This window comes from Rana temporaria, chromosome 9, assembly GCF_905171775.1.
Source record: "Rana temporaria chromosome 9, aRanTem1.1, whole genome shotgun sequence".
NCBI lineage: Eukaryota > Metazoa > Chordata > Amphibia > Anura > Ranidae > Rana > Rana temporaria.
Window position 1 is genome coordinate 58,609,524 of NC_053497.1, and position 26,736 is coordinate 58,636,259.

Here is a 26,736-nt window from a genome sequence, read left to right on the forward strand (position 1 = left end):
GTGTATAATAATGGTGTGTTTATAGGTAGAATGAGAGAGACTTGATAGGTGTAATAAGTATTGTTCTGGAGTGAAGTCAGGTGTAAAGGTAGTAATGTGCGCAATCAGTCTATGGACTTCCTTCCAGAATTTTGTAATTGCGGAGCAATCCCACCATATGTGTATTAAGGTACCCGGTGCACTGGCACATCTCCAACACAAGGGAGATGTGTCAGGGTTGAATTTATGTAGAATAGAAGGTGTTCTATACCACCTCGAGTAAATCTTGTAGCCGTTTTCTTGTGTTAAAATGTTTAACGAGCCTTTGTGTATACGCCTGAATATGGTTGTCCATTGTTCAGACGTTACAGAGATTTGAAGCTCCTTTTCCCATTTAATGTTAGTATTGTCCTTTAGAAGGTCTGTGTTTGAGTTGAGAAGGGTGTACATAAGAGATATGAGATGTTTCTGAGGAGAATCCCTAAGACAAATAGATTCGAACATCGTTTTAGGTCTATACCACCCACTTTTTTGGCTCAATTTGTTTAAAAATCCAGTGATCCTGATAAAACTGATGTTTGAAATATTACTATTCTTATTGACGGATTTGAAGGATTCATAAGAAACAAGGGAACGGTGTTCAAAGAATTCCGCAGCCCTATGTGTTACTGTGGGAGTGTTGCCTGTGTATTTTGCGTCATAGTCAGGAAGAGGGATTTCAAGATTATGGGTAACCGGAGTGAATGGTCCATATATAGAGGACAGGTCAACTGTTTTGCAAAGATACCTGAATATCTTTAGAGATGTTCCCGTCACGGGATGTATTTTGGCGTTACGTGGGATTTTTTTGGTAATGGTCCAAGGTAAGTGTCTTATAGGTACAGATGAAAGGCTAGAAATCTCTTCCAATTTAATCCAATCTTTGGAGTGTAGATGCACATGCCAATCAGCTATTCTGGATAAGTGAGTGGCCCAATAATATTTGCGCAAGTCTGGTACTCCAATTCCACCTAGAAGTTTTGGTGTAGTCAATTTATCCCAGCTAATTCGTGGTTGCCTCCCACCCCATATAAATCTTAGGCAGAGTCTCCTAAATGATTTAAAAAAAGAACCAGGAACAGATATAGGGAGTGTCTGGAACAGATATAGAAATCTAGGAAGAATGTTCATTTTTAGAACATTCGCTCGGCCGAACCATGAAAATATACCTTTATCCCATCTCGTTACGTCCGAGCTAACCGTATTTAATAAAGGTACAAAGTTATTAATGTATAAGTCTTTTATATTAGATGACATATTAATGCCCAGATAAGATAAATCCTTATCTACCCAAATAAATGGGAAGTTTCGTTTGCATAGTGTTACTGCATCATTGGGTAGTGAGATGTTAAGGGCTCTGGACTTTGCTAAATTTATTTTCAAATTAGAAATATCTTGAAACATTGAAAAATCCTTCAACAAATTGGGGAGCGTAATCACGGGATTAGTTAGAAACAGCAAAATATCGTCAGCGAATGCTGCTAACTTGTATTGATTATTTCTTATAGTGATACCCACAATGTCGTGGTTGGTGCGAATTCTACACAAGATGGGTTCTAAAATTAAAATAAAAATAATTGGAGACAGCGGGCATCCCTGGCGTGTCCCATTCGACACAGAGAAAGCCTCCGACAGGCTACCATTAACCTTGATCCTCGCCGTTGGAGATGAGTATAGAAGGCTAATGAACTGTAAAATACGGTCTTGGAGGCCTAAAGAACTTAAAGCTGCGTGCATGTAATCCCATGCGATCCTGTCGAAGGCTTTCTCTGCGTCGAGGGAGAGCATAAAGCCTGGGAATCCAGATTCAATAAGCCAATTTTGAATGCAGAGGGCCTTGGTGGTGTTATCCCTAGCTTCCCTTCCCGGGGTGAAACCCACTTGGTCCAATGAGATTAAATCTTTTAAAAGAGGTAAGAGGCGATTCGCTAAGATTTTCGCGTATAGTTTAATATCCACGTTTAGTAATGAAATGGGCCTGTAATTAGATACTTGATTCCTATCTTTGTTGGGTTTGGGAAGCACGACTATATGGGCATCGAGAAGTTCATTAGAAGGTGGCCATTGATCAGGTGTAGAGTTAAATGTTGAAATAAAATGGGGAATTAGCGTATCCTTAAAAGTCTTATAGTAGTTGACCGAAAAAACATCTGGTCCAGGACTTTTACCTATATTTAGTTGATGGAGAGCGTCAAGGGCTTCAGATAGTACCAATGGTTTATCTAAACCTTTTGCCACTTCCAGGTCTAATGGTTTAGGGCAGTAAGACTTAAGAAAGTCAGCAATCATATCTTTTCTCGATTGTGTTTTATTGGATGGATCTTTAGAATGTAAATTATATAAGTTTGAATAGTATAATTGGAATTGCTTGGCAATATCAGAAGTGCATGTGAGTTTATTACCTTTAGCATCCATTATAGAATGAATATTGTCAAATTTTTTATTTGAAGCATTTAAGGAGTTGGCTAATAGCCTACCGGTTTTATTTCCGTATTCGTAGAAAAATTTCTGCGAGTATATATTATTTCTTTTAATTTTCTTATCCAATATTTCAAGCAATTCATTCCTGGCATCAGTTAATTCCTTGAGCACATTCGAATTCAGGGAATTTTTATGAGACTTTTCCAAATACCCTATTTGGTTGGTGAGTTTTTCTATATGCTCCCTCCTATCTTTAGCCCTCTTAGCCGCCATGGAGATAAATTCTCCTCTGATTACACATTTGTGGGCAAGCCACGTAGTTGGAAGTTTTACATCCGGTGTTGAATTTTCCATGAAGTAATAAGAAAGCAAAGATTGTATTCTATTAACTATGCTAGCATCGGTGAGCAATGAGTTATCCAACCTCCAAGATTTACGTAGGATAGGTCCGTCATCAAATGTTAAACACATAGATATGGGATTGTGGTCTGACAAAACCATTGGATCTATAGAAGCGCTTTTCAGACATTCCAGGTCCCCTTGGGATATAAAAAAGTAGTCCAATCTGGAGTAAGTATTGTGTGGAGGAGAGAAGAAAGTATAGTCTTTTGACGACGTGTTCAAAGTGCGCCAGGAGTCGTGTAAGTTAAGTCTATGTAGTAGATTTTTAACCAGGTTTAATGTTTTGTAAGGGGTCTTGGAAGAACCGGATGATGTGTCAAGAAGGGGATTGATAGCTAGGTTAAAATCACCTCCTAAAATTATCATTCCATTAGCAAAGGCTTCAAGGGATTCCAGGACATTTTTAAAGAATGAAGCGTGGAGTCTGTTGGGGGCGTAGATATTTCCCAAGGTTATAGGCCTATTATATAGCAAGCCCCTTATAAAGATATACCTGCCTTCTGTGTCTAATTTTGTATCTAAGATTTGGATGGGACAGCGTTTTGATATTACAATTGAAACACCTCTACTCTTGGAATCCGGGTTAGTAGCATGGATCATGTGAGAGAATGTTTTATCTTTAAATAAGGGGCAGTTATCGGTTTTAAAGTGCGTTTCCTGTATGAAAGTTATGTCAGATCTAGATTTTTTAATCAACATTAGCAGTTTAGACCTTTTTTCTGGTATATTGAGACCCTTAGCGTTAATAGAATATAATTTTATTTTCAGTTTTGAATCGATCACATTGCCAGCGGGTGAAGACATTTCTATCGTGTAAGCAAAATTAAGTAATATATATTAATCGGATGGGGGAGTAATCAAAGGAAAAGAGGAAAGGATGGGAGGAAGGTGAGCAGAAAGATCTCACCTAAAAAAAAAAAAAAAAGGGGGGGGGAATAATTCAAATATCAATTAAATCAAGTAAGGGGGATACCAACAAGGTAGTAAAACTATATAATCAAATTCCTCCTATCGGAGGAAATATAGCAACCAAAATGCAGCAATACCCTTTTGTCCTATTCCTAAGAGGAGAATTAGACAAAGAGTATTGCTACTCGGGGGTTGAAAATAGCCAGACACAAAATCAGCAACCCAAACTACCCGTCTGCCCTCCGCCGCAGACGCTTCAGAAGCTGGTTGTATAAACATAAAACGGATGTCACATTAACAACATACTGTTACCAGTAATACTAAAAAAGAAAAAAAAACATTTTAACAAAGGTATAGTGACATTGTGCAGGAAATCCGACTTTGTGTGGACATTTCCACAATTGCCTCACAAGTAATTATCAAACCTATTTGTAAATAAGGCTAGAGATCCTCACAACAAAAACAATGTCACAGTTTGTATCAGTAGTGAAATTTTCACAATATACAAACATACTTTTCAAACTGTAGCAATGGAGAGTAATATATATTCAATAAACCAAAAGTAACATGTATACTTATGTATCATTTGCATCAAAAACTATAGCAAGTCTCAAATATAACAACGCCACTAATCACCACTCACTTGTCAGATAGAAAACAAATGAATAGGGATAAACAAAAGGGGCGACATTGTTATAAATGAATAGGGAAAAATATATTATATAAATCAACATTTCAATATCCTTTTCTTGATCTTCTTGCTCTTGGTGAAGATGTTGATCGGGGATCAGTGTTTGGATCAGCAGAGGATGTCAGTCGGCCGTCGTTTGAATGGGATCGTCGTCTCCGGTGTCTTGATTGAGTCGTTTCCATTGGATCATCCTTAGTACTTTCTTTAGCTGGTAACTTGAAGCGGTATTCGGCATACCAATCAGGAAGTTCTAAGGGTTGTATGCCCATTGCCCTGCAGAATGCCCGGAGGTCTTCTGGGACTCTCAATATCGCCGTGTGTCCCTGATTAGTAGCCTGCAAGCCGAACGGGAACTTCCACTTGTATATAATTCCGTTATCTCTCAGTCTTTCCAGTAAGGGTCTCAGGTCTCTCCTATTTTGCAAAGTGATGGGGGAAAGGTCCTGGTAGAAGGAAATAGGATGACCCTCATGGATATACTTTGATCTTAATTTGGCATTTCTTAGAATTCCCTCCTTAAGCTGGAAGTCATCCACATGACAGATGACATCTCTGGGGGGATCCGTCGGCTTGCCTCTTGGTCTGAGAGCTCTGTGTATACGCTCCATTTTTATGACCGTAAGTGGGGGGCGTCCTAGCAGGTTATTGAAGATCTCAGATACAACAGTGGTTAGTTGATCCACATCAAATGACTCGGGTAAACCCCTAAGCCTTACGTTATGGCGCCTGCTGCGATTTTCCAAATCTTCCAGCTGGCGATTCATTTCTCTGAGACGCAATGTATTGGCATCTGCTTTGTTGTTGATGTGACGCAGCGCTGTCCCCTGTTGCGCAGTTACTTTTTCAACCTCCTGCACTCGCGCTGTAACTGCGCGCATCTCTAAACTGATCTCTGCAATGGCTGCAGCAAGGGTAGATTTTATATCCGCTGCTACAAGATGAAGGTCATTGAGGCTGGGGGATTGTGACAAATCCTTTGAAGTCTTTGTACCGGACCCGTCATTCGGGGAAACCGGAACATTACCGGCAAATTGAACTCCGTTGGCTCCCATAGGGAGGCTGTGGATATCAGTCATTGCAGAGTTGTATAGTATGTCCAAGAGTTATATTTTATCCAAAACTCCCTTTTGGGGTACGGGAGTGGTACCAAACGAATCCCTGAAAATCAGGGGTGTCGATTTTCAAAGTCGGGCTGGTCGGTCCTCTTACCGGCGCTTATGCGATCCGTTCAAAATCTGCGGCGGCGGGAGCTCTCCTTTCAAGCTGCCATTCTCGAGTCCGGCTCTGGCTCATGCTTTCTAAGAGCTTCTGGATTCCACGGGCCCTCCCTTTATAATTCTAATTATATATATATATTTATTTTTTCAGAACACCCTAAAGAATAAAATGGCGGTCATTGCAATACTTTCTGACACACCGTATTTGCACAGCGCTCTTACAGCGCTTTTTTTTTTTTTTTAAATAAGACAACGGTAAAGTTAGCCCATTTTTATTTTTTTTATTGTGAAAGATGATGTTACGCCAAGTAATTTGATACCCATCATGTCACGCTTCAAACTTGCGCCCGCTCGTGATGACAAACTTTTACTTAAACTTCATAGATGATGTTTAAAAAAATTTTACAGGTTGCATGTTTTGAGTTACAGAGGAGGCCTGGGGCTAGAATTATTGCCCTCGCTCTAACGATTGTGACAATACCTGCCATGTGTGGTTTGAACAACTTTTTTTTATAGGGGAGCTACTCGCGTATGCGTTCGCTTCTGCACGCGAGCTCGGCGGGACGGGGTGGTTTAAAACTTACTTTTTTTAATTTGTACACTGTTCTTTAAAAAAAAAAAATTGTCACTTTTATTTCCTTGTTATAGAAAAAAAGCATGACAGAACCTCTTAAATATAAGATCTGGGGTCAAAAAGATTTTTATTTTACACTAAAATGCAATAAAAAAAGAAATAGTTTGGGGTTGAAAAAAAGTCCCTTTTAAGAGCGATGGGCAGAAATGACTTTTTGACATTGCTTCCGCCCTGCAATGTTATGGAGCGGGGTGGGGGCCATCTTCCCCCTCACTTGACTCCATATCACACAGGGAGAAGGACCCAATCGCCTCTGCTGGCGGCAGGCACCGGAGCGTGGTGGGAGGGGCCCTCTTCCTCCACTGATAAAAGTGATCTTGCTGTGAATCCACGCAGAGACTACTGTTATCTGAAACTGGACTGCTCACTGAAGAAGGGGATACTGAGGTTATGGCAGCTAGCTGCTGCCAAAATGATATTCCTCTTTAAAGTGCTGACCTATATCGTTGTGACCCGGTCCGAAAAGTGGTTAAAATACCTGTTGTTGATCCTACCAGAAATCTTTGTAAGGTGATAACTTCCTGTGGTTTCTGCTTGTGCTGACTATTGTCAGATAACATTATTCCCAGATCTGTGATCCACAGGGCGTCTCTCTGCGACGTTATGTCTTGGGCCCCTTTCAGATGGAGCAAATCCGTCCAAGCGCAATCTGCCTGCTCAACGGGGGATCTCTCTGCCGATTCACGCTGAGCAGACGGATGACAGGTCCGTGTCTGCTCCGCTATGCAGAGCTGACACTAACACAGCTGCTCTCTATGGGGCCGTCAGATAGAAATGGACTGCATGTCTGTTTTCATCTAATTGCCATCCTATCCGCTTGACAGATGGCGAACATTTCGCCATACATCTATTTTTATGTGATCAGGTGCCCCATAATGAACAATGGGTGGTCCAATCGGGTCCACCTGAAAAACTGACAGGCAGACCTGCCCGGTCCGCTGGTGCGAAAGGGGCCTTAGGGTGAAAATGCTGCTCCTCCATTGATTTACACTGAGCAAAATTATATCTTGACTATAAATATTACACGTTTGTGTTTGCCCCTATTTATCATGAGCTGAATGCAAAGATCTACGACTTATTCGATGTACACAAAAGGCCTATTTCTCGCAATCATTGTTCACAAATCTGTTAGTGAGCACTTCTCCTTTTGCCAAGATAATCCATCCACCTCACAGGTATGGCATATCAAGATTCTGATTAGACGGCATGATTATTGCACAGGTGTGCCTTAGGCTGGCCGCAATAAAAGGCCACTCTAAAATGTGCTGCTTTATCACACAGCACAATGCCACAGATGTCGCAAGTTTTGAGAGCATGCAATTGGCATGCTGACTGCGGGCATGTCCACCAGAGTTGTTGCCCTTGAGCTAAATGTTAATTTCTCTACCAACTGTGTCCAAAGGCGTTTTAGAGAATTTGACAGAACATCCAAAGGGCCTTATGCTGGCCATACACTTTACGGAAAATAGGCCGAAAGTCGGTCATTTAGACAGTTCCTTTTGTTTTTCGGACAGTTAATGGGCACAAAATTGATAATCGTTGGGACATTTTTGAGCTGAAAAACGAAGGACAAGTTTGGACATTTTCTGCCGAACGAACGATGAATTGAAAGGTTAATATTTTTCCCATCCGAAGTGTCTGCACTAGGTATATGTAAAAAAAACGAACAAAAAAATTATTCATTTATGTCCACTGAATGATTTATCGGTCATTACATGATGGAACTATTTTTTTCGTATAGTGTATGGGCAGCATTACAACCGCAGACCATGTATAACCACACCAGCCTAGGACCTCCAGATCGAGCATCTTCACATCCAAGATCATCTGAGACCAGCTGCTGCAACAATTGGTTTGCATAACCAAAGAATTTCTGCAAAAACTGTCAAACCGTTTCAGGGAAGCTCGTCATCCTTATTGGGGTCTCGACCTGACTGCAGTTTGTCGTCGTAACTGACTAGAGTGGGCAAATGCTCACATTTGATGGCGTCTGGCACTTTGGAGAGGTGTTCTCTTCACAGGTGAATCACGGTTTTCACTATACAGGGCAGATGGCAGACAGCATATATGGTGTCGTGGGGGTGAGCGGGTTGCTGATGTCAATGTTGTGAATCGAGTGGTCCATGGTGGTGGTGGGGTTATGGTATGGGCAGGAATATGCTATGGACAACAAACACGGGTGCATTTTATTGATGGTATTTTGAATGCACAGAGATACCGTGATGAGATCCTGAGGCCCATTGTTGTGCCATTCATCCACAACCATCACCCCACAGCTTGATAATACACAGCCCCATGTTAAAGGGAATCTGTAAAAAAATTCCTGGAAGCTGGAAACATCCCAGTTCTTGCATGGCCAGCATACTCACCGGACATGTTACCCATTGAGCATGCTTGGGATGCTCTGGATCAGTGTTCCAGTTCCTGCCTGTGACGGGAGTCACTTTGGGCGGGGGGGGGGGGGCGTGGAACCCAGAATCCCTTGGAAAGGTTGGGGAAACCCTTGCTTCAGGTCTCCATGCACCTCCTATGTCCAAGACACCCTGCGTTGATTAGGGGCACAGGGTGACAGAGAACCCCCTGTCTGATCTGTACTAATTGGACTCGCTGTACAACCACACGTGTGTGTGTGTATATGTATATATAAAAATGTTGTGGCGTGGGACCCTGTGCGACCTTAAAGACTGTTGGTTTACGCCAGATTTTGGAGAGAAAGGTATGCTAATTGCACGGCTGTGTGTTGGGCTATTTCGTTCTGACCCAACTATGGCTCAGGGCCCCACCCAACAGACAGGAAGTCTGTTCCTGGGAGTCACGTGGACTCCCATCCCTCTGAGAGGAGTCAGAGGCTGCATGGGTGCAGCCAGATTGCGCATGTCTGCAGGAGGCAGATGTCATTGGTGATTGAGCAGCAAGGCGCTGATCAGGAGTAAGCTAGGTGTGAGCTTAACTCTAGGAAACTCTGTTCTGAGGAGCAGACCTAAGGCCTAGGCTAAAACCTGGAAACGGCTGGATAGCAAGACTGAAAGCAAGGAGGCTAAAGTGTTGAGTATGCAACATACAGTAATGGTGGAACCCCATGTGAGGGCTACTGATGTATTTGTGAACTTTTGTGTTTTTAAATTAAAGTGGGCTACCAGGCTCTTAAAAATTCAGTTCTGGACTGGTGTACTCACTTAACCACTTCCATACAGGGCAGTTATACACCCATCCATACCAGGCCTATTCTGGCACTTCTCTCCTACATGTACAAATCATATTTTTTTGCTAGAAAATTACACAGAACCCCCAAACATTATATATGTTTTTTTTAGCAGACACCCTAGGGAATAAAACGACGGTCATTGAAACGTTTTATCTTGCACGCCATTTGCGCAATAATTTTTCAAACGCCTTTTTTTTGGAAAAAAATTGTTTCATGAATTAAAAAAAATAACAAAACAGTAAAGTTAGCCCAATTGTTTTGTAAAATATGAAAGATGATGCTACACCGAGTAAATAGATACCTAACATGTCACGCTTTAAAATTGCGCACACTCATGGATTGGCGCCAAACTTCGGTACTTAAAAATCTCCATAGGCAACGCTTTGAATTTTTTTACAGGTTACCAGTTTAGATTTACAGAGGAGATCTAACGCACGCGGCGATACCTCACATATGTGGTTTTAACGGTGTTTACATATGTCGGCGGGACTTGCGTGTGCGTTCGCTTCTGCGCGCGAGCTACTGGGGACAGGGGCGTTAAAAAAAATTTTTATTTCTTTTTTTTTTTTTTTTTTTTTAACATAATTATTTATTTTTTTTACACTTTTTTTTTTTTTTTTTTTTTATTATCACTTTTATTGCTATTACAAGGAATGTAAACCTCCCTTGTAATAGGAATGTGTGTGACAGGTACTCTTTATGGAGAGATGCAGGGTCAATAAGACCCCGCATCTCTCCTCCAGGCTGGAAAGCATGAAATCGGTGAAAAAAAATTCACCGATCTCATGCTTGTGGTTGCTTAGCAGCCGCAATTGCGGCTTTGTTTACTTACGGGGACCCGGGCGTGACGTCATCACATCGCGCCCGGGTCCTCCGACGGTCATAGAGATGACTGGTGACCATCTGGTCACCAGTCATCTCTATGCTTCCTGCCAGCGCCGGACGATTCGTTCTCCGGGCCTTCGATGGCACGGGAGAGCCCGGAGAAGCACCGGATGGCGGCGGGAGGGGGGGGGATGTCCCCTCCCGCCGCCTGTAAGAACGATCTAGCGGTGGAATCGCCGCTATGATCGTTCTTACGTTGTGCAGAATCGCCGGCAGGAGAGAAGGATATCTGAATGATGCCTCTCGCTGCAGGCATCATTCAGATATCCACCCGGAAAGCCCAGGACGTCATATGACGTCCTCCTGGATCGAGGAGGGGTTCCTGCCGCCGTCATTTCACAATGACGCGGTAAGGAAGTGGTTAAAAATGCACCTGATGCTGGAGTCTGATCACTCCAATCTTACAATATATACATTTTATATATATTTTTTTTTTCACAAATATAAAAAAGAAAAGTGTGGCGTGCATTTGTATTTAGCCCCCTTTACTCTGATACCCCTAACTAAAATATAGTGGAACCAATTGCCTTCAGAAGTCACCCATTAGTCCATCTGCATGTAATTTAAAGAAGTTTAAAGCCGAATTTAGCTTATATAAAAAAAAAGAAGAAGAAAGAAACCCAGAGCTTTAAACATCTCATCGAGGTTTGTTCAATCCTTAATCCTGAAAATGGAAAGAGTATGGCACAACTGTAAACCTACCAAGACATGGCAGCAGGGCCGTCTTTACCGCAGGGCAAATGGAGCAGGTGCCCTGGGCCCTGTCTCTGATGGGGGCCCAAAGCAACCCCCTTTAAAAAAAAAAAAAAAAAAAAAAATTTTTTTTTTTTTTTTTTTTTTTTTAGGGGTCCGGAGGCCCCCAGGGGCCCGGAGGCCCCAGGGCCCCAGATGGCAACCCCCCTTTTTTTTATTTTTTTTTAAATTTTTTTTTTTTAATATATTTTTATTTCTTATTAAAGGGACAATTTTTTTTATGGGTTTTTTTATGGGTCCCCAGGGGCCCGGAGGCCCCCAGGGCCCCAGATGGCAAGCCCCAGGGCCCCAGATGGCAACCACCCTTTTTTTTATTTATTTTTAAATATTTTTTTTTTTTTAATATATTTTTATTTCTTATTAAAGGGACCATTTTTTTTATGGGTCCCCAGGGCCCCAGATGGCAACCCCCTATTTTTTATTTATTTTTAAATTAAAAAAAATATTTTTTTTAATATATTTTTATTTTATTTTTTATTAAAGGGACAATTTTTTTTTAGAGGTCTGGGGGTCCCCAGGGGCCCGTAGTTCCCGTAGTTCCCCAGGGCTCCAGATGACAACCCCCTTTTTTAATATAAAAAAACCTTTTTTATATATTTCTTTATTTCTTTTATATATATATATATATATATATATATATATATATATGTTGTTATTATTATTATTATTATTAAAGGACCCAGAGGTCCCCAGGGATATTATTATTATATATTATTATTTTTTTTCTTTATTTTTTTTATATATATATATATATTTTTTTTTTTATTAAAGGGCTCAGAGGTCCCCAGGTGGCAAACACCCTTTATTTTTTTTTATAAATGTTTATTTTTTTTATTTGTGTTTATATATATATATTTTTTTTATTAAAGGGCCCAGAGGTCCCCAGGGCCCTGGATGGCAACCCCCCCCTTTTTTTTTTAAATAAATGTTTCTTTTTTATATATATTTTTTTATTTTTTATTAAAGGGCCCAGAGGTCCCGGATGGCAACCCCCTTTTTTTTGTAATTTATTTTTATTAAAAAAAAATTATTAAAGGGCCCAGAGGTCCCCAGGGCCCCAGATGGCAACCCCCTTTTTAAAATATATGTTTTATATATTTTTTTTATTTCTTTTTTTCTTTTTATTAAAGGGCCCAGAGGTCCCCAGGGCCCCGGATGGCTACACCCCTTTTTTTTATATATATTTTTCTTTATTTCTTTCTATATTTCTTTTTTTGTAAAGGGCCCACCGTTTCTACATTTGCGGCAGCCCCCCCCTGCTTCTCAATTTAAGGCGGCAGCACCCCCCCATCCCGGTTCTCTGCTCCAGGGGGCCCATGCCTGAAACTGTGTAAGTGGCCCCATAATTTCTGATGGCGGCCCTGCCGCCCGTTAAGCCCCTGTGCTGCCCACAAATCAGGCTGAAAATCATCAGCGGCACGCAGCCAGTGACAGTACTGCTTCCCTTCCCAGTGTTTTAAAATGTACAGCACCCCTGGCTTCCCTTTAGACGTGCACTTCTCCCTTCCTGCCACTGGGTGCTGCTTGTATATAAAAGTGAATTAGAATGTGATTTTATAACATCCCCAGTTTGCTCTTCCCGAGGCTGACTTCTTCATGTCCTGCTCCTCAAGGTATGTCACTGTTTGCTAATCTATATTGTAAATAGAAGTTTTCTGTAGAGTGTGCCCAAAGTCTTTATAATATTTGATGATTCACTGCAGGTCTGGTCAGTGTTTTAAAAAGTTCCTCTATTTTACACATGGCATGGCATGGGGGTCACAGCACCGTCTGTCCATTCTGTATTGGCACCATGGGACGCCATGCCATGTGTAAAATAGAGGAACTCTTTAAATCACAGACCAGACCTGCAGTCCAGGCTGAGTAAGGTCTCAGAGCACATGGCATTACTGTATGTATTTAACTGCTTGATAGGCTTATTTTGGGCCTGGCTGGTTCACATGTATGTGTTTTGGCGGCCCACATTTGCGCAGGCACAGCAGCCCATTCATTTGAATGGGCTGCCATGCCTGCGTTTCCTGCAAAGAAAAGTGCATGCCTCATGTAATAGGCTGCGCACACGGCACGCCCATGCCCATCAAACACTGAAATACAGCACTGTCTGTCCATTCTGCTGTCTGCTGTGACTTATCTGCAGTTCCCGCACTGTCAAACTTGCTGCATTTTTAGACGTTTAGGTCACGCTTTTAAAAACACAGTGCGTTTGTGTGTGCAAGAACTGCAGGTAAGTAGTATGGTGCAAAAGCAGAATGGATTTCAAGGCAACTGTATTTTTAAAATGCTGAATGCACCTTTTTTCTGCAGAAACAAAGGCATGGCAGCCCATTCAAATCAATGGGCTGCTGTACCTGCACAAATGAGGACTGCCAAAACACATACATGTGAACCAGCCAGGCCCAAAATAAGCTGGAGGGGGGCCCAAAAAAAATGTTTGCCCTGGGCCCAAACCATATTAAAGACGGCCCTGCATGGCAGTCCACCTAAACGGACAGGCCGGGCAAGGAGAGCATTCATCAGAGAAGCAGCCAAGAGGCCCATGGTAACTGGAGGAGCTACAGAGTTCCACAGCTCAGGTGGGAGAATCTGTTCCCAGGACAGCTATTGGTCATTGGGAGCAGTGACCACTGTCATGTTAGTGGTGGACCACCCCCCCCCCACTCACAGAATGACTCCCTAGGGCACACTTAACCCCTTGATTGCCCCCTAGTGTTTAACCCCTTCCTTGCCAGTGTCATTTATACAGTAATCAGTGGCTATTTATAGCATAAATAGCAAAATAGTGTCAAAAGTGTCCGCCATAATGTCGCAGTCCCAATTAAAAATCTCTGATCGCCGCCTTTACTAGTAAAAAACGAACTAATAATAAAAATGGCGGATATTTATTATAGCAATAAGTAAAAAAATATTGCTTTTTTTTTTTTTTTTATATATAGCGCAAAGAATAAAAATCGCAGAGGTGATCAAATGCCATCAAAATAAAGCTCTATTTGTGGGGGAAAAATACGTCAATTTTGTTGGGTGCAACGTCGCAATTGTCGGCTAAAGCGATGCAGTGCCGAATCGCAAAAAAATGCTCTGGTCAGGAAGGGGGTTACATTTTTCAGGGGCTGAAGTGGTTGAGTGGCAAGAAGAAAGCCATTGATGAAAGAAAGCCATAAGAAGTCCCGTTGGCAGTTTGCGAGAAGCCATGTGGGGGACACGGCAAACACGTGGAAGAAGGTGCTCTGGTCAGATGAGACCAAAATTTAACTGTGGTGGAAAACAAACACTGCACATCACCCTGAACACAACATCTCCACTGTGAAACATGGTGGTGGCAGCAGGGAGTGGGAAGCTGATCAAAGTTGATGGGAAGATGGATGGGCGATCTTAGAAGAAAAAGTTAGTCTGCAAAAGACTTGACTGGGGTGGAGGTTCACCTTCCAGCAGGACAACGACCCTAAACCAAAGCTGCATTGGAATAGTTTAGATCAAAGCATATTCACGTGTTAGAATGGCCCAGTCTAGAGCGAAATCCAATTGAGGGTCTGTGTCAATTGAAAATTGCTGTTCACAGGCACGCTCCATCCAATCTGACAGAACTTGAGCTATTTTGCAAAGAAGAATGGGGGAAAAGAAATCATGCCTAGTACACGCGATCGTTTTTCCCGTCTGGGAAAACTGACGTGTTTTCCTTTTTGGCTGGGAAAACCTGCCGTGTGTATGCTCCTTGGCAGTTTTCCCGACAGGAAAGCTGCGGTTTAAGAAATGAGAACATGTTCTCTTTTTTTTTTTTTTTTTTTCGCCGCAAATTGCAGTGTTTTTTTCCCCGCAGTGTTAGCATACAGATGGACAGTTTTCCCGACCAAAGTTCTCCTGGCAGTTTTCCTGTCGGGAAAATCGGCCCGTGTGTACAGGGGAAAAGGGACTGAGCCGGTTCCCGTGTGTACTAGACATCACTCTCTAGATGTGCAAAGATGGTACAGACATCCCCCAAAAAGACTTGTAGCTGTAATTGCGGTAAAAGGTAGTTATACAAAGTATTGACTCAGGGGGCTTAATACAAACGCATGCCCAACTTTTCACATATTTATTTGTTAAAAATTGTATTTTTTAAAAAACAATTATCATTTTCCTTCCACTTCACAATTATGTTGGCCTATCATATAAAATTTACGTTTTGGTTTCAAAACATTGACATTTCCAAGAGCACACTTCCTGGCCTAAATCTTTTAAAGGCAGGAACATTCCAAGAAAAAAAACCCTAGGCAGTTGGCAACTATTCAGTAATAATATTATTTGGCACTATATTGTCTGTTTACAGTCCTGTACAATAGAGACTAACAAAAAGAATCAGCATGACTAAGTGCATTGATTTCATGAAATTCCTGCAGCTTGTGGCTGAACGGGTTGAACAGGTGACAGGTTGCAGAACTTGACATTGTGCTGGGGAGTAGCCAGAGGATTAAGAAGCTAACAGGTAACAGGTTCCACCTGTAGTCACATAAGTATCTTATCTGTAGTTTTCTATTGACACAGAGGGCGTATTCTGGGGACTATTGGTAAAACAGGTCCTCCCTCTCTGGTGACACTGCCACACACACCTTGTCACTCTCTTCTCTTGCTCTTTCCTTCTCCCTACTGGTTGGAGACAGCACCTAGACCAGGCTATATAACAGGTAATGTCCATATACAATGTGATTTTATGTCATTTTGTGGGAATTGTGCTTGCTGCATGACTTTATCTTCAAGCAGCTTGTCTTTTAGACTGTTGCATTTTCAGATCGACAACTTTTGCAAATGAGAATTGGGTGACTTTGGGTTTAGGTTGTAGTTACATCATGTGTGGTCAGTTTTAAACTGAATGCAGTTGACAATATTTAAAATTTCTTGGGACCAAAGCTGGTTACTCACAGTAGTGTACTGGACTAAAGTACAGTTCTGGCAAATTATTTACTAATGGTGAAGAAAATGCTTCCTTTTTTTTTGCGTTCTTGCATTAAGTGCTTTTTGTAATGTATTACTTTTAAGAAGCTAAAATGGCACAAATCAATAACAAATTGATTTATAAAGCTAACCTAGGGTGATTGAAAGTTAATTAAAAAAAATTGGGATTTTATTGTGAATCGCATGTTTTCTAATTCTAGATAAGAAATGTAAAGTGTTTTTTACTGGTAATTTTTTTCTTTTTTTTTTTTTTCATGTGCACATGTAAAAAAAAAAAGGTTTTGCTTTATGTAAATCCTTGCCAATATGTAATGAAAAAATGTGTTGTTAATTAATTGATGTTCATTTTTAATTCTATATTGCATAATGACCTCCACTTGCATAATTTATATAAGATGGCTATTCTTTGCGGTGCTACACAATAGTTGTGTTTTAAAGAGGAAATAAACCCTCTTTAAAAAAAAAAAAAAACACCCTGCAAGGCAAAGGCATAATACTAGCTCATTATGAAGTACTTACCTGAGATCAAAGCCCCCGCAGCAGTGCTCGGTCACCTTCTCTGTTGGTGCCATCTCTCCATGAGTCACTTCTGCCTATCACTGCTCTGACTGGCCAGAGCCGCGATGATGTCCATTAGTAACGGCACGCTCAGTGCGCCTTCGCCCCGTTGACGTCTGTGCCTTTCTTTTGCAAATATCTCCTAAACTGTATAGGTTTAGGAGATATTTGTTGCACCTACAGGTAAGCCTTAATCAAGATTTGCCTGTAGGTTAAAGTGGTCTGTAAGGGTTTACAACCACTTTAAGCTGGGTTCCCACTATGTGCAGCCACAGGCACAGCAGTGGATATGGCACATCCCCGTTCACTGTTTCAGGTTTGCATTTTTGCCTGAATTCAGACCTAAAACTGAGCCAAAGATTTTAGGAGATGGGTTGCTTTATCTTCTAGCTACCATATTACCCCCATCCCTTGCACACCTGAAAAAAGCGCTTTTTTAAATACCGGATGAGGACCGCTGGCTTCTTTATACATTAAATGTATGCTCCCGAGGAAAGCCCTATTTAAGGCTTTGGCCATTAGATGAGTGAATTATAATCTTCTACAACTGTTAGCAGCCCTGCAAATGCATATATGAAAAACAACTTTTCAAAAAGCTGGCACTTTGCATTGTACATAGCAATGTAGGTGCCAGTAGACTTTGCCAAAGCTTCATAATGTAATTCAGCAGGACTAATTTCTCTGTTTTTTGGTAAAGTCTGGGCGAGAGCTCAAGGAAGAAGGACCTTCTGGATTGCAGCAGTGTTTTGAGACCCTAGTAGTATTTGCAGGCACCTGGTGCTGTGTCCTTATTTTTTGATTCTGAACCCCACTGTATTTTTTTAAATTAGTCAGTTTGTTTACAGAGCATTAGCCCCCAAAACAATTAAATTTAATTATGGGTAGACAATAAGTGTATCCTGGGTGTTTAAGGAGGAAAGTGCCAAAAGCAGAACATGTAAAGATTGTATCAGAATTTTTTTTTTCAAAGGGCCCCCCTTCGTCAGGGCTTAGTCCTGTTGAACACGGAGTGTACTAGACTGATAAAATTGGATGGATCCTAAGGGGTCATTTGTATTGGCAGTTTAGATGTCAAAGAGAGGCTCCTGTCTCCCCACCAACAACAAATGTAAAATACTGTAACTGCTGACTTTTGATTTAAAGTGTAAGTTCACCTTTACAAAAATCTGGAAGATCAACTTACACTGGACCCCCTCCCCATCGCACCCAGTCCCGCTGACCTGGAGTACCACAATCGCCCGTTCTGACACATCAGATCGCCGCTTTACTGGTCCGGGGATTTGAAAACCCCACGGCTTTCTCTCCTCTTCTCCAGCGCTGACAAGATGGGCTACATGGTCCTGATTGGTCATTCCCGCCCATGTGATGGTGCCCGCCAATAACAATGCCTCCTACACGTACCCTTTTTTATGAGGTACATTTTAGCAGATTAAACCAAGGGGATTTCTAACCCCCGGTCCGGTAAAGCGGCTGTCTGATGTGTCCGAACGGGTAATCGCTGGACTCTAGGTCAGCAGGACCAGGGCGGGGGGTCCAGTGTAAGTTCACCTTTACAGATTTTTTTGTAAAGGTGAACTTACCCTTTTAAAGACACTTCCCTTTCAGAGATCCAGCAAAGTCCTCACCAAGGCCAATTGTTTAATGGACTTCGAGTTCAGGCGTCGGCATCTTAACTTAAGGGAAATCGGCAGTGAAGCCTTTGCGACTTGTAATGTGTCCCAGAATGCTGCAGTGATCCGGGCAGAAGTGGGAACGGTTGCCTGTTCTATTCTTTTCAAAAAACAGAATGGCAGCACTAATGTGTACATGGCTGTGAAAGCAGAGCATAAAAAGAGCCAGGCCTCCCTGTATACAATATTCATGGTAATTGTTGTTACATTAAAGATGTATTGTGTTTTAAAGGAGTAACGGGGTACATAAAAGCATACTAATCTGTGTGTATCTTTGCATTGATTCAACAGGTAACAATCGGCCTTCTACGTGGTGCAGGGTGAATACACCATGGGTAATCAGGTGGTAAGGGATAAATTTGAATGGGTGTATACAGATCAACCACACTCTGACAGAAGGAAAGAGATTCTGGGTGAGTATTTTGTGTATGAGCTAGTCTTTACAGACATGATATAATCAGTGAAATAAATGACTCATGAGGAGTAAACCTTTCACAATGTGTTAACATACTGTGCGTTAAAGTTAACTTTACATTTATCTAGGCCATTTAAACTGAGGATGTGTTGTAAGAATGTATAAGCAGAGATTTCCTTTGGTGAATGTTGAAGGTATTGTCAGATAGTTTATATGCCATCAACTTGTTCTCCATTTTCCAACCTATCCAATCCTCTTTTGGTCGGTGAGACCGAGACTGATCATCACTTTTTAAAGGTTTAGTATTGAGGATTGGAAGGTGCAGCCAGAGCCAAGGGGCTTAAAGTAAAGGTGAGATATGCATACATACACCTTTTGTCAAAAACTCTTGGCACGTAAGGCCGCGTACACACGGTCGTTCCAAACCGATGAGAATGGTCCGACGGGCCATTTCCATCGGTTCACCGCTGAAATGGTCTGATGTGCGTACACACCATCGTTCCTAAAACCGATCGGGTCAGAACGCGGTGACGTCAAACACACAACGTGCTGAATAAAACGAAGTTCAATGCTTCCAAGCATGCGTCGACTTGATTCTGAGCATGCGCGGGTTTTGAACCGATGCTTTTGTGTACTAACCATCGGTTTGGACCGATCGGGCAGCGGTACATCGGTTTGGTTTTGAAGCATGTTTTAACATTTTGGACCGAAGGAAAACAGACCGATGGGCTATACACACGGTCGGTTTGGACCGATGAAACTGAACCTCGGTCCATTCTCATCGGTTTTGTCCAACCGTGTGTACGCGGCCTAAGGGGCACTTGGGGAAAGAAAAAAAAAAAAGATGCAGTTTTGACCAAATTTAAATAATGCCCTTGCTTAGGTGTTAACAATTTACATACATCCCAAAGTCTGCCTGAAAAACTCAGTTGGCCTTATTCCATCCTACCTAAGACACTCCCAGCCTATTCAAACCCCTTGTATGTGCGCTCTCTCCCCTGTCACTGCGATGGAGGAGATTGTAAACCAAATGTATGCAGGGGTTTGAATGGTCACTTCTGTTATGATGGGTATGAGCAGTAACATCTGGGACAGTCTTGGCAACGTCCTAGCAACAAGGCAGATTGTGATGGTGCCTTCTCTAGGAGTTTTTTTTAGTTAGGCTTTGGGAGGTACGTACATGGCCTACATCTATAGCAAGGGCAGTATCCAACTTTAGCCAAATCTGCACAGTTTGTTTTTATCTACAGGCACCCCTTACCTGCATAGGTAAACTAACCCTTTAAAGCAGAATTGGGCGACAAGCCCTGCAGTTACGCCATTTTTATATCTTTTATGGACTGTAAATTTTACCTGCTGCCTCCGCTAACTGCTTTTGAGCACCTATGCTTGAAGACTGAACCCTTACAACATGGTCTCTCTGGATCATGGAGACTGTTGTCTCAACCATCAGCAGATTTTACCCAGAAATTCCTTACCAAATGTGAGAATGATCTTGATGTCGAGTTTCTAGACAAACGGACCAAATTCTCCAGATGAGGGTTGAGATGCAGACTACTTTGTGTACTCATTCCAACACCTACAAATAATTGTGAGCAGAGTGCAGCCCCCTAACCCCAACACCCCACTCCGCACACACCTCTATCACTGTGTGAAACTGATGTAGGAATTTTTTTTCACCTTAGGCCGGGTACTCACGAGCAAACATGTACGGTGAAACCGGTCCGTCGGACCGTTTTCACCGTACATGCCTGCCAGAGGGCTTCTGTACGATGGTTGTACTAACCATCGTACAGAAGTCCGCGCGTAAACATTACGCGGAGGGGGTCCGCCGCGATGACGCGGCGACTTGGGCGGGCCTGCCATTTAAAGGCTTCCACGCATGCGTCGAAGTCATTCGACGCATGCGAGGGACGGCGGGCGCTCGGACATGTACGGTAGGTCTATAAGAAGGTTCTCCTCTCCCTCCTGCAGGTATTCAGCGGCTGCAGGAGGAAAATGGAGGCATCAGTTGCTCTATGTCGGTGTTTCTCAATCTTTTTCCAGTCAGGGCACCCTTGAAGTATACCCCTAGGTGAATGGGGCTATACTGCAAACCCCCCTGCAACTGTGTGCATTGCGTGCAGTTGCAGCATAGCGATGATGCATTTAAGGGATTAAAACAGGCGGTCAGTAGGCAAGATATTGCCTCTTTACCGGCTGTCAAATGCCTCTGAAAAGCGATCTGAGCATGGATCGCTTTTTGGAGGAACAGCCTTTTTTTGCTGGTACTATGAACAATCAAAAAATAAATAAACAAGTAGGTTCTGATTGTACACATATAGGGGGGTCAGGATTAAAAGCGCATACATAAAATGTGCATACATACATGTAAACACAAACACATATAAAAACACACACATATACAGGGAGTGCAGAATTATTAGGCAAGTTGTATTTTTGAGGATTAATTTTATTTTTGAACAACAACCATGTTCTCAATGAACCCAAAAAACTCATTAATATCAAAGCTGAATATTTTTGGAAGTAGTTTTTAGTTTGTTTTTAGTTTTAGCTATTTTAGGGGGATATCTGTGTGTGCAGGTGACTATTACTGTGCATAATTATTAGGCAACTTAACAAAAAACAAATATATACCCATTTTAATAATTTATTTTTACCAGTGAAACCAATATAACATCTCAACATTCACAAATATACATTTCTGACATTCAAAAACAAAACAAAAACAAATCAGTGACCAATATAGCCACCTTTCTTTGCAAGGACACTCAAAAGCCTGCCATCCATGGATTCTGTCAGTGTTTTGATCTGTTCACCATCAACATTGCGTGCAGCAGCAACCACAGCCTCCCAGACACTGTTCAGAGAGGTGTACTGTTTTCCCTCCTTGTAAATCTCACATTTGATGATGGACCACAGGTTCTCAATGGGGTTCAGATCAGGTGAACAAGGAGGCCATGTCATTAGTTTTTCTTCTTTTATACCCTTTCTTGCCAGCCACGCTGTGGAGTACTTGGACGCGTGTGATGGAGCATTGTCCTGCATGAAAATCATCTTTTTCTTGAAGGATGCAGACTTCTTCCTGTACCACTGCTTGAAGAAGGTGTCTTCCAGAAACTGGCAGTAGGACTGGGAGTTGAGCTTGACTCCATCCTCAACCCGAAAAGGCCCCACAAGCTCATCTTTGATGATACCAGCCCAAACCAGTACTCCACATCCACCTTGCTGGCGTCTGAGTCGGACTGGAGCTCTCTGCCCTTTACCAATCCAGCCACGGGCCCATCCATCTGGCCCATCAAGACTCACTCTCATTTCATCAGTCCATAAAACCTTAGAAAAATCAGTCTTGAGATATTTCTTGGCCCAGTCTTGACGTTTCAGCTTGTGTGTCTTGTTCAGTGGTCGTCGTCTTTCAGCCTTTCTTACCTTGGCCATGTCTCTGAGTATTGCACACCTTGTGCTTTTGGGCACTCCAGTGATGTTGCAGCTCTGAAATATGGCCAAACTGGTGGCAAGTGGCATCTTGGCAGCTGCACGCTTGACTTTTCTCAGTTCATGGGCAGTTATTTTGCGCCTTGGTTTTTCCACGCGCTTCTTGTGACCCTGTTGACTATTTTGAATGAAACGCTTGATTGTTCGATGATCACGCTTCAGAAGCTTTGCAATTTTAAGAGTGCTGCATCCCTCTGCAAGATATCTCACTATTTTTTACTTTTCTGAGCCTGTCAAGTCCTTCTTTTGACCCATTTTGCCAAAGGAAAGGAAGTTGCCTAATAATTATGCACACCTGATATAGGGTGTTGATGTCATTAGACCACACCCCTTCTCATTACAGAGATGCACATCACCTAATATGCTTAATTGGTAGTAGGCTTTCGAGCCTATACAGCTTGGAGTAAGACAACATGCATAAAGAGGATGATGTGGTCAAAATACTCATTTGCCTAATAATTCTGCACTGCCTGTATATAAATGCACATATGCACGCACATATACACTAGTGGCGGCTGGTGCTCAAAATTTTATAAGGGGGCTTAAGCAAACTGAAAAATTCTTAAAAAAACATAATTTGCAGCCACTGTGCCCTTCATTTACAGCCACCCTGCCCATCAAAAGCTGCCACTGTGCCCATCAAATGCTGCTACTGTGTCCATCAAAAGCTGCCACTGTTCCCATCAAATGCTGCCACTGTGCCCATCAAATGCTGCCACTGTGCCCATCAAATGCTGCCACTGTGCCCATCAAACTCTGCCACTGTGCCAAACACTGACACTGTGCCCAAATGCTGTCACTGTGCCCATTTAAATGCCGCCACTGTGCATCAAATGCTGCCACTGTGTCCATTAAATGCCGCCAATGTGCCCATCAAATGCCAGTGTGCCCATTAAATGCTGCCATGCTGCAACTGTGCCATCGAATGCCATCACTGTGAATCCCCCTGCCCGCTCGGCCAGAACTTACCCTGTCTCATGGGGCAGCAGGTGACCGCCACAAGCGTGGTCCTTCATGCGTCTCCTGCCGTCCTCATCTCCCTTCCTCTCCTCCTGATAATCGTCCAATAGCTGCTCCTATCATTTCAGCCAATCAGGTGACTGGTAATAGACCCGCACACCCGATTGGTGGAGAGGTGGTTCAGTGTTAGGAAAGTGAATATTAATTTGCCCTTCTAACACACCTGGGTGGACTGTGAGCTCCCAGCATGGTGCTCGCAGTTCACCTATTTTGAAGCCTATTAGAGCCTATGGCTCTAATCAGGTGCTTCAAACCCCCCCCCCCGCTGTAATTCAGGCACCCAGCGCCCGAAAAGGGGCCGGACATCTAAATATGGGGGTGGCAGCGGTGACCATGGATATATTCATGCTATGCATGAATCTATCCGTTAGTCATAGAGGGGGTGGCGGCACCCATGCACCCTTATGGACGCACCGCCACTGAAAACATATGCACATACATGCACTGACGACCGTACATGTCCGAGCGGGCAGGATTCCAGCGGACGGTTTTAAAACACGTCCAGGAATATTTGTCTGCTGGGAAAAGGCCCCGCGGGCAAATGTTTGCTGGAATTCGGCCCGCTCGCGCCTACACACGACCAAACATGTATGCTGAAACTGGCCCGCGGACCAGTTTCAGCATACATGTTTGGTCGTGTGTACGGGGCCTTAGTGTATTATCTGAAGCTGTTCACTTTACTGGGTGTATGGAGGGTTTACATCCACTTTAAGTGGAGTTTCACCCAAGTGGAACTTCCGCTCATTTGTCCCCCCCTCCGGTGTCGCATTTGGAACCTTTTTATGGGGGAGGGGGGTGGATACCTGTCTTTGTTATCCTGTCCCCGCTTTCAGGAGTCCAGGCCGCAACAAATTACGTCAGCTGCTCGGCTCCCTCCTTCTCCACCCGCAACCGGGCCAGTAGGAGAGCACAGCGGTGCCTCGTGCATGCACAGTAGGGACCCGGCGTGAAGCCGTAATGCTGTACTGCCGGATTCCCTTACTGGCAATGGCGGTGGCAGTCCCTGACAGCTGATGGATACATCAGCTGCGGTGCCAACATCACTTTTTTTAATAGACGACTTGTCAATGAATGTTATCAAATAACCAAATATAGCAATCGTTTTCTTATTTAAACTATCCCTTAAAATAAATATAGCAATCTAGATAAATTGCAAGTTTCTCAGGCAGTATACCTGTGCGAGAGAAACTACACTGAGCAAATATTAATGTTTACCTTTTTGAAAGTATTTTTTTATATAATGTCCAAAGACATACGAAGGTGATCTTTTCTGCAAATGCAAACATGACCTCCTGGGGACATCACATGTCTTACAGTGGACATTAACATAAATGTGTATGAGCCACTCGCCTATAATAACCTGTTCAAATTGGTTATAAAGCCTAAACCTTTTTTACCTTTACTTTGATCATCCTGCTCTCGGGTAACTGCCTACCTGTACAAGGTAAGATCAGACAGCTATGCTGAGAGACTGCAGGGTCCTGAGAGTGCACCTGTGATCTGCTGATCATGGAAGCAATACACTGCAGGCTCATTAGAAAAATCAAAATAAATGCACTTTTTCTGCAAAAAAATTGCTTTTTTTTTTTTTTTTTTTTTTTAAGGCAAACCTATCCTTTAGGCCCCTTTCACACTGGGGTGTTTTTTGAGCGAAGCCTCATCTGCAATCCCAATGTGCTGGTAAAGCACCGCTAAGACCCTAACGTTTTAGGGCGTTTTTGCAGTGCCTCAGTGTGAAAGGGTAAGGCGTTTTCAACGGAGAGGGGCGTTTTTGGAGCGTTTTTTTCAGCGCCCAAAAGCTGTTCCAAAGATGCTGCTTGCAGGACTCAGTGTGAAAGGGTCCATTGAGATGCATGGAGAGTGTTTCATGAGCGTTTTAATAGCGCTATTTTTAACGCTAAAATGCTGTAAAACCGATTCAGTGTGAAAGGGGTCTTAAGGTAAGAAATGTTTATTCAACAGTATTGCCCCTTACTCCTCCATTTTCTTACCCGGCCCCTCATTCGATCCAGCGATGTGTACGTCTGAAGCTCTCCTCTCCCCTCACTTCCTAGTCTCACTGTGTCACGTACCTTAAGGATGAGCCCGACGTGCAGGAAGCAGCAGCTGTTACTCCTCTGATCCCGGGACCCCTGGTAGAGTAGACAGGGGGAGCGGGAATGCAGAGTCGCACAAGCGCCAGGGATGACGCTGGTGCAGGGGCCAGATGGAGCTTCTGCGGAGTCTGAGGAAGTCTCTGAAAGGCAGGTGCAGGCCGGTAGGTAGCAGCCTGGATGCAGCAGCACTGGAACAGCAGGTAAGCCGGAAAGGAAGGTATTCGGAGAGTCTGGCCGCAGCAGGTCCCAGAAGACTGAACAGGGTCCCAGAAGACCGGAGAAGCAAGAGCAGCCGGACTGGCACAGGAGAGGCCAAGGTAGTAGAGGGGTCGTCTAGCCGGGTCGGCAACAGGGGGACAGCGGAGTACCAGGGATCAGGCAGAGGGATGGTCAGAGCAAGCCGAGGTCAGGGCAGGCGGAAGACAGGAACAACGAAGACAAGCCGGGTATCAGGATCTGGATCAACCAGGAGTAGTCGGTACAGGTACAGGTACAGGTGGTCTCAGGAAACGCTGCAGACCGGACAGCAAGAGGCCAGGCTCCCAGGACACTTTAAATAGGCTTGTTTTGGCGCCAGATGGACGCCTGCACGTGCCCGGGCGCCGATGCGCGCTCCCGCGCGCCGTTTACCGCCGGTGCACGAGCGCGATGCCGCGATTGCGCGCGCATTGCGTGCGCCGATGCGGCGCTAGCGCCCTCTGGTGGCCGAGGCAATTCATGACACGCTGGCTTTTGCTGAGGCAACAAAAGCCATTGGCTTCGGTTGCTGTCAAAGTCTGTGATGAGGGAGCCGGGAGGCGGTGCTGAGTCCCGCTGTCTGTGTCAATAGACACAGACAGCAAGACTCTAAAGCAAACCCACACGAGTACCCCCATATAATGTGGCTTTCTGTGGGGGCACTTGGCAAAGGGAAGGAACCAGGGGCATCAGTGAGAGACCAGAGAAGATGAGGTTCGGTGTCACTCTATGCACAGATCAGGTAAGTATAAATCTGTTTATATTTTTTGTTTATAAATTTACATGTTCAATCGCTTTAAGTAAATGGACAAAGGAGGATAACGGCAACTGGACAAAGATTTTGAGTCGCTTTGCCTCTCCTTCTTAACGTGTTTGGTTGAGGGGTATCTTTTTTACTACCACAGCCTTTGGATTGTCACTCCATCCAGAATAGGTTGTTTCAAAGGACAACCATCTTCTATTTACAGCCAACTTAATTCAGATCTGCTTTCTTTGCTGTATCACAGATCACAATTTGCAGATTGTCCCTCTAGTGCAGAGGTAGTCCAGCCTAAAGCAGGCCATACACTGTAAAGGTTCTCTCAATCAGCAATGCAGGCTGACTGGGAGGAACCTATTGATTCCTCCATCCATGCCAAGCACCATGGCTGAAGGATCCTTCCCTGCCAGCTATTGTATTCAAA

At 43.3% G+C, this 26,736-nt stretch overlaps 1 protein-coding gene across 1 annotated transcript in view; it reads left to right on the top strand.

Annotated features, from left to right (window-relative positions):
- Window positions 1–15,649: 15,649 nt before the first annotated feature.
- LOC120913571 (sphingolipid delta(4)-desaturase/C4-monooxygenase DES2-like) overlaps window positions 15,650–26,736 on the top strand; it is a 39,586-nt gene continuing 28,499 nt past the window's right edge. The window contains exons 1-2 of the mRNA XM_040323599.1: window positions 15,650–15,793; window positions 18,581–18,702. Of these exons, the coding sequence (XP_040179533.1) occupies window positions 18,621–18,702 (82 nt within the window). The 5' untranslated portion in view covers window positions 15,650–15,793; window positions 18,581–18,620. The remainder of the gene's footprint in view (window positions 15,794–18,580; window positions 18,703–26,736) is intronic.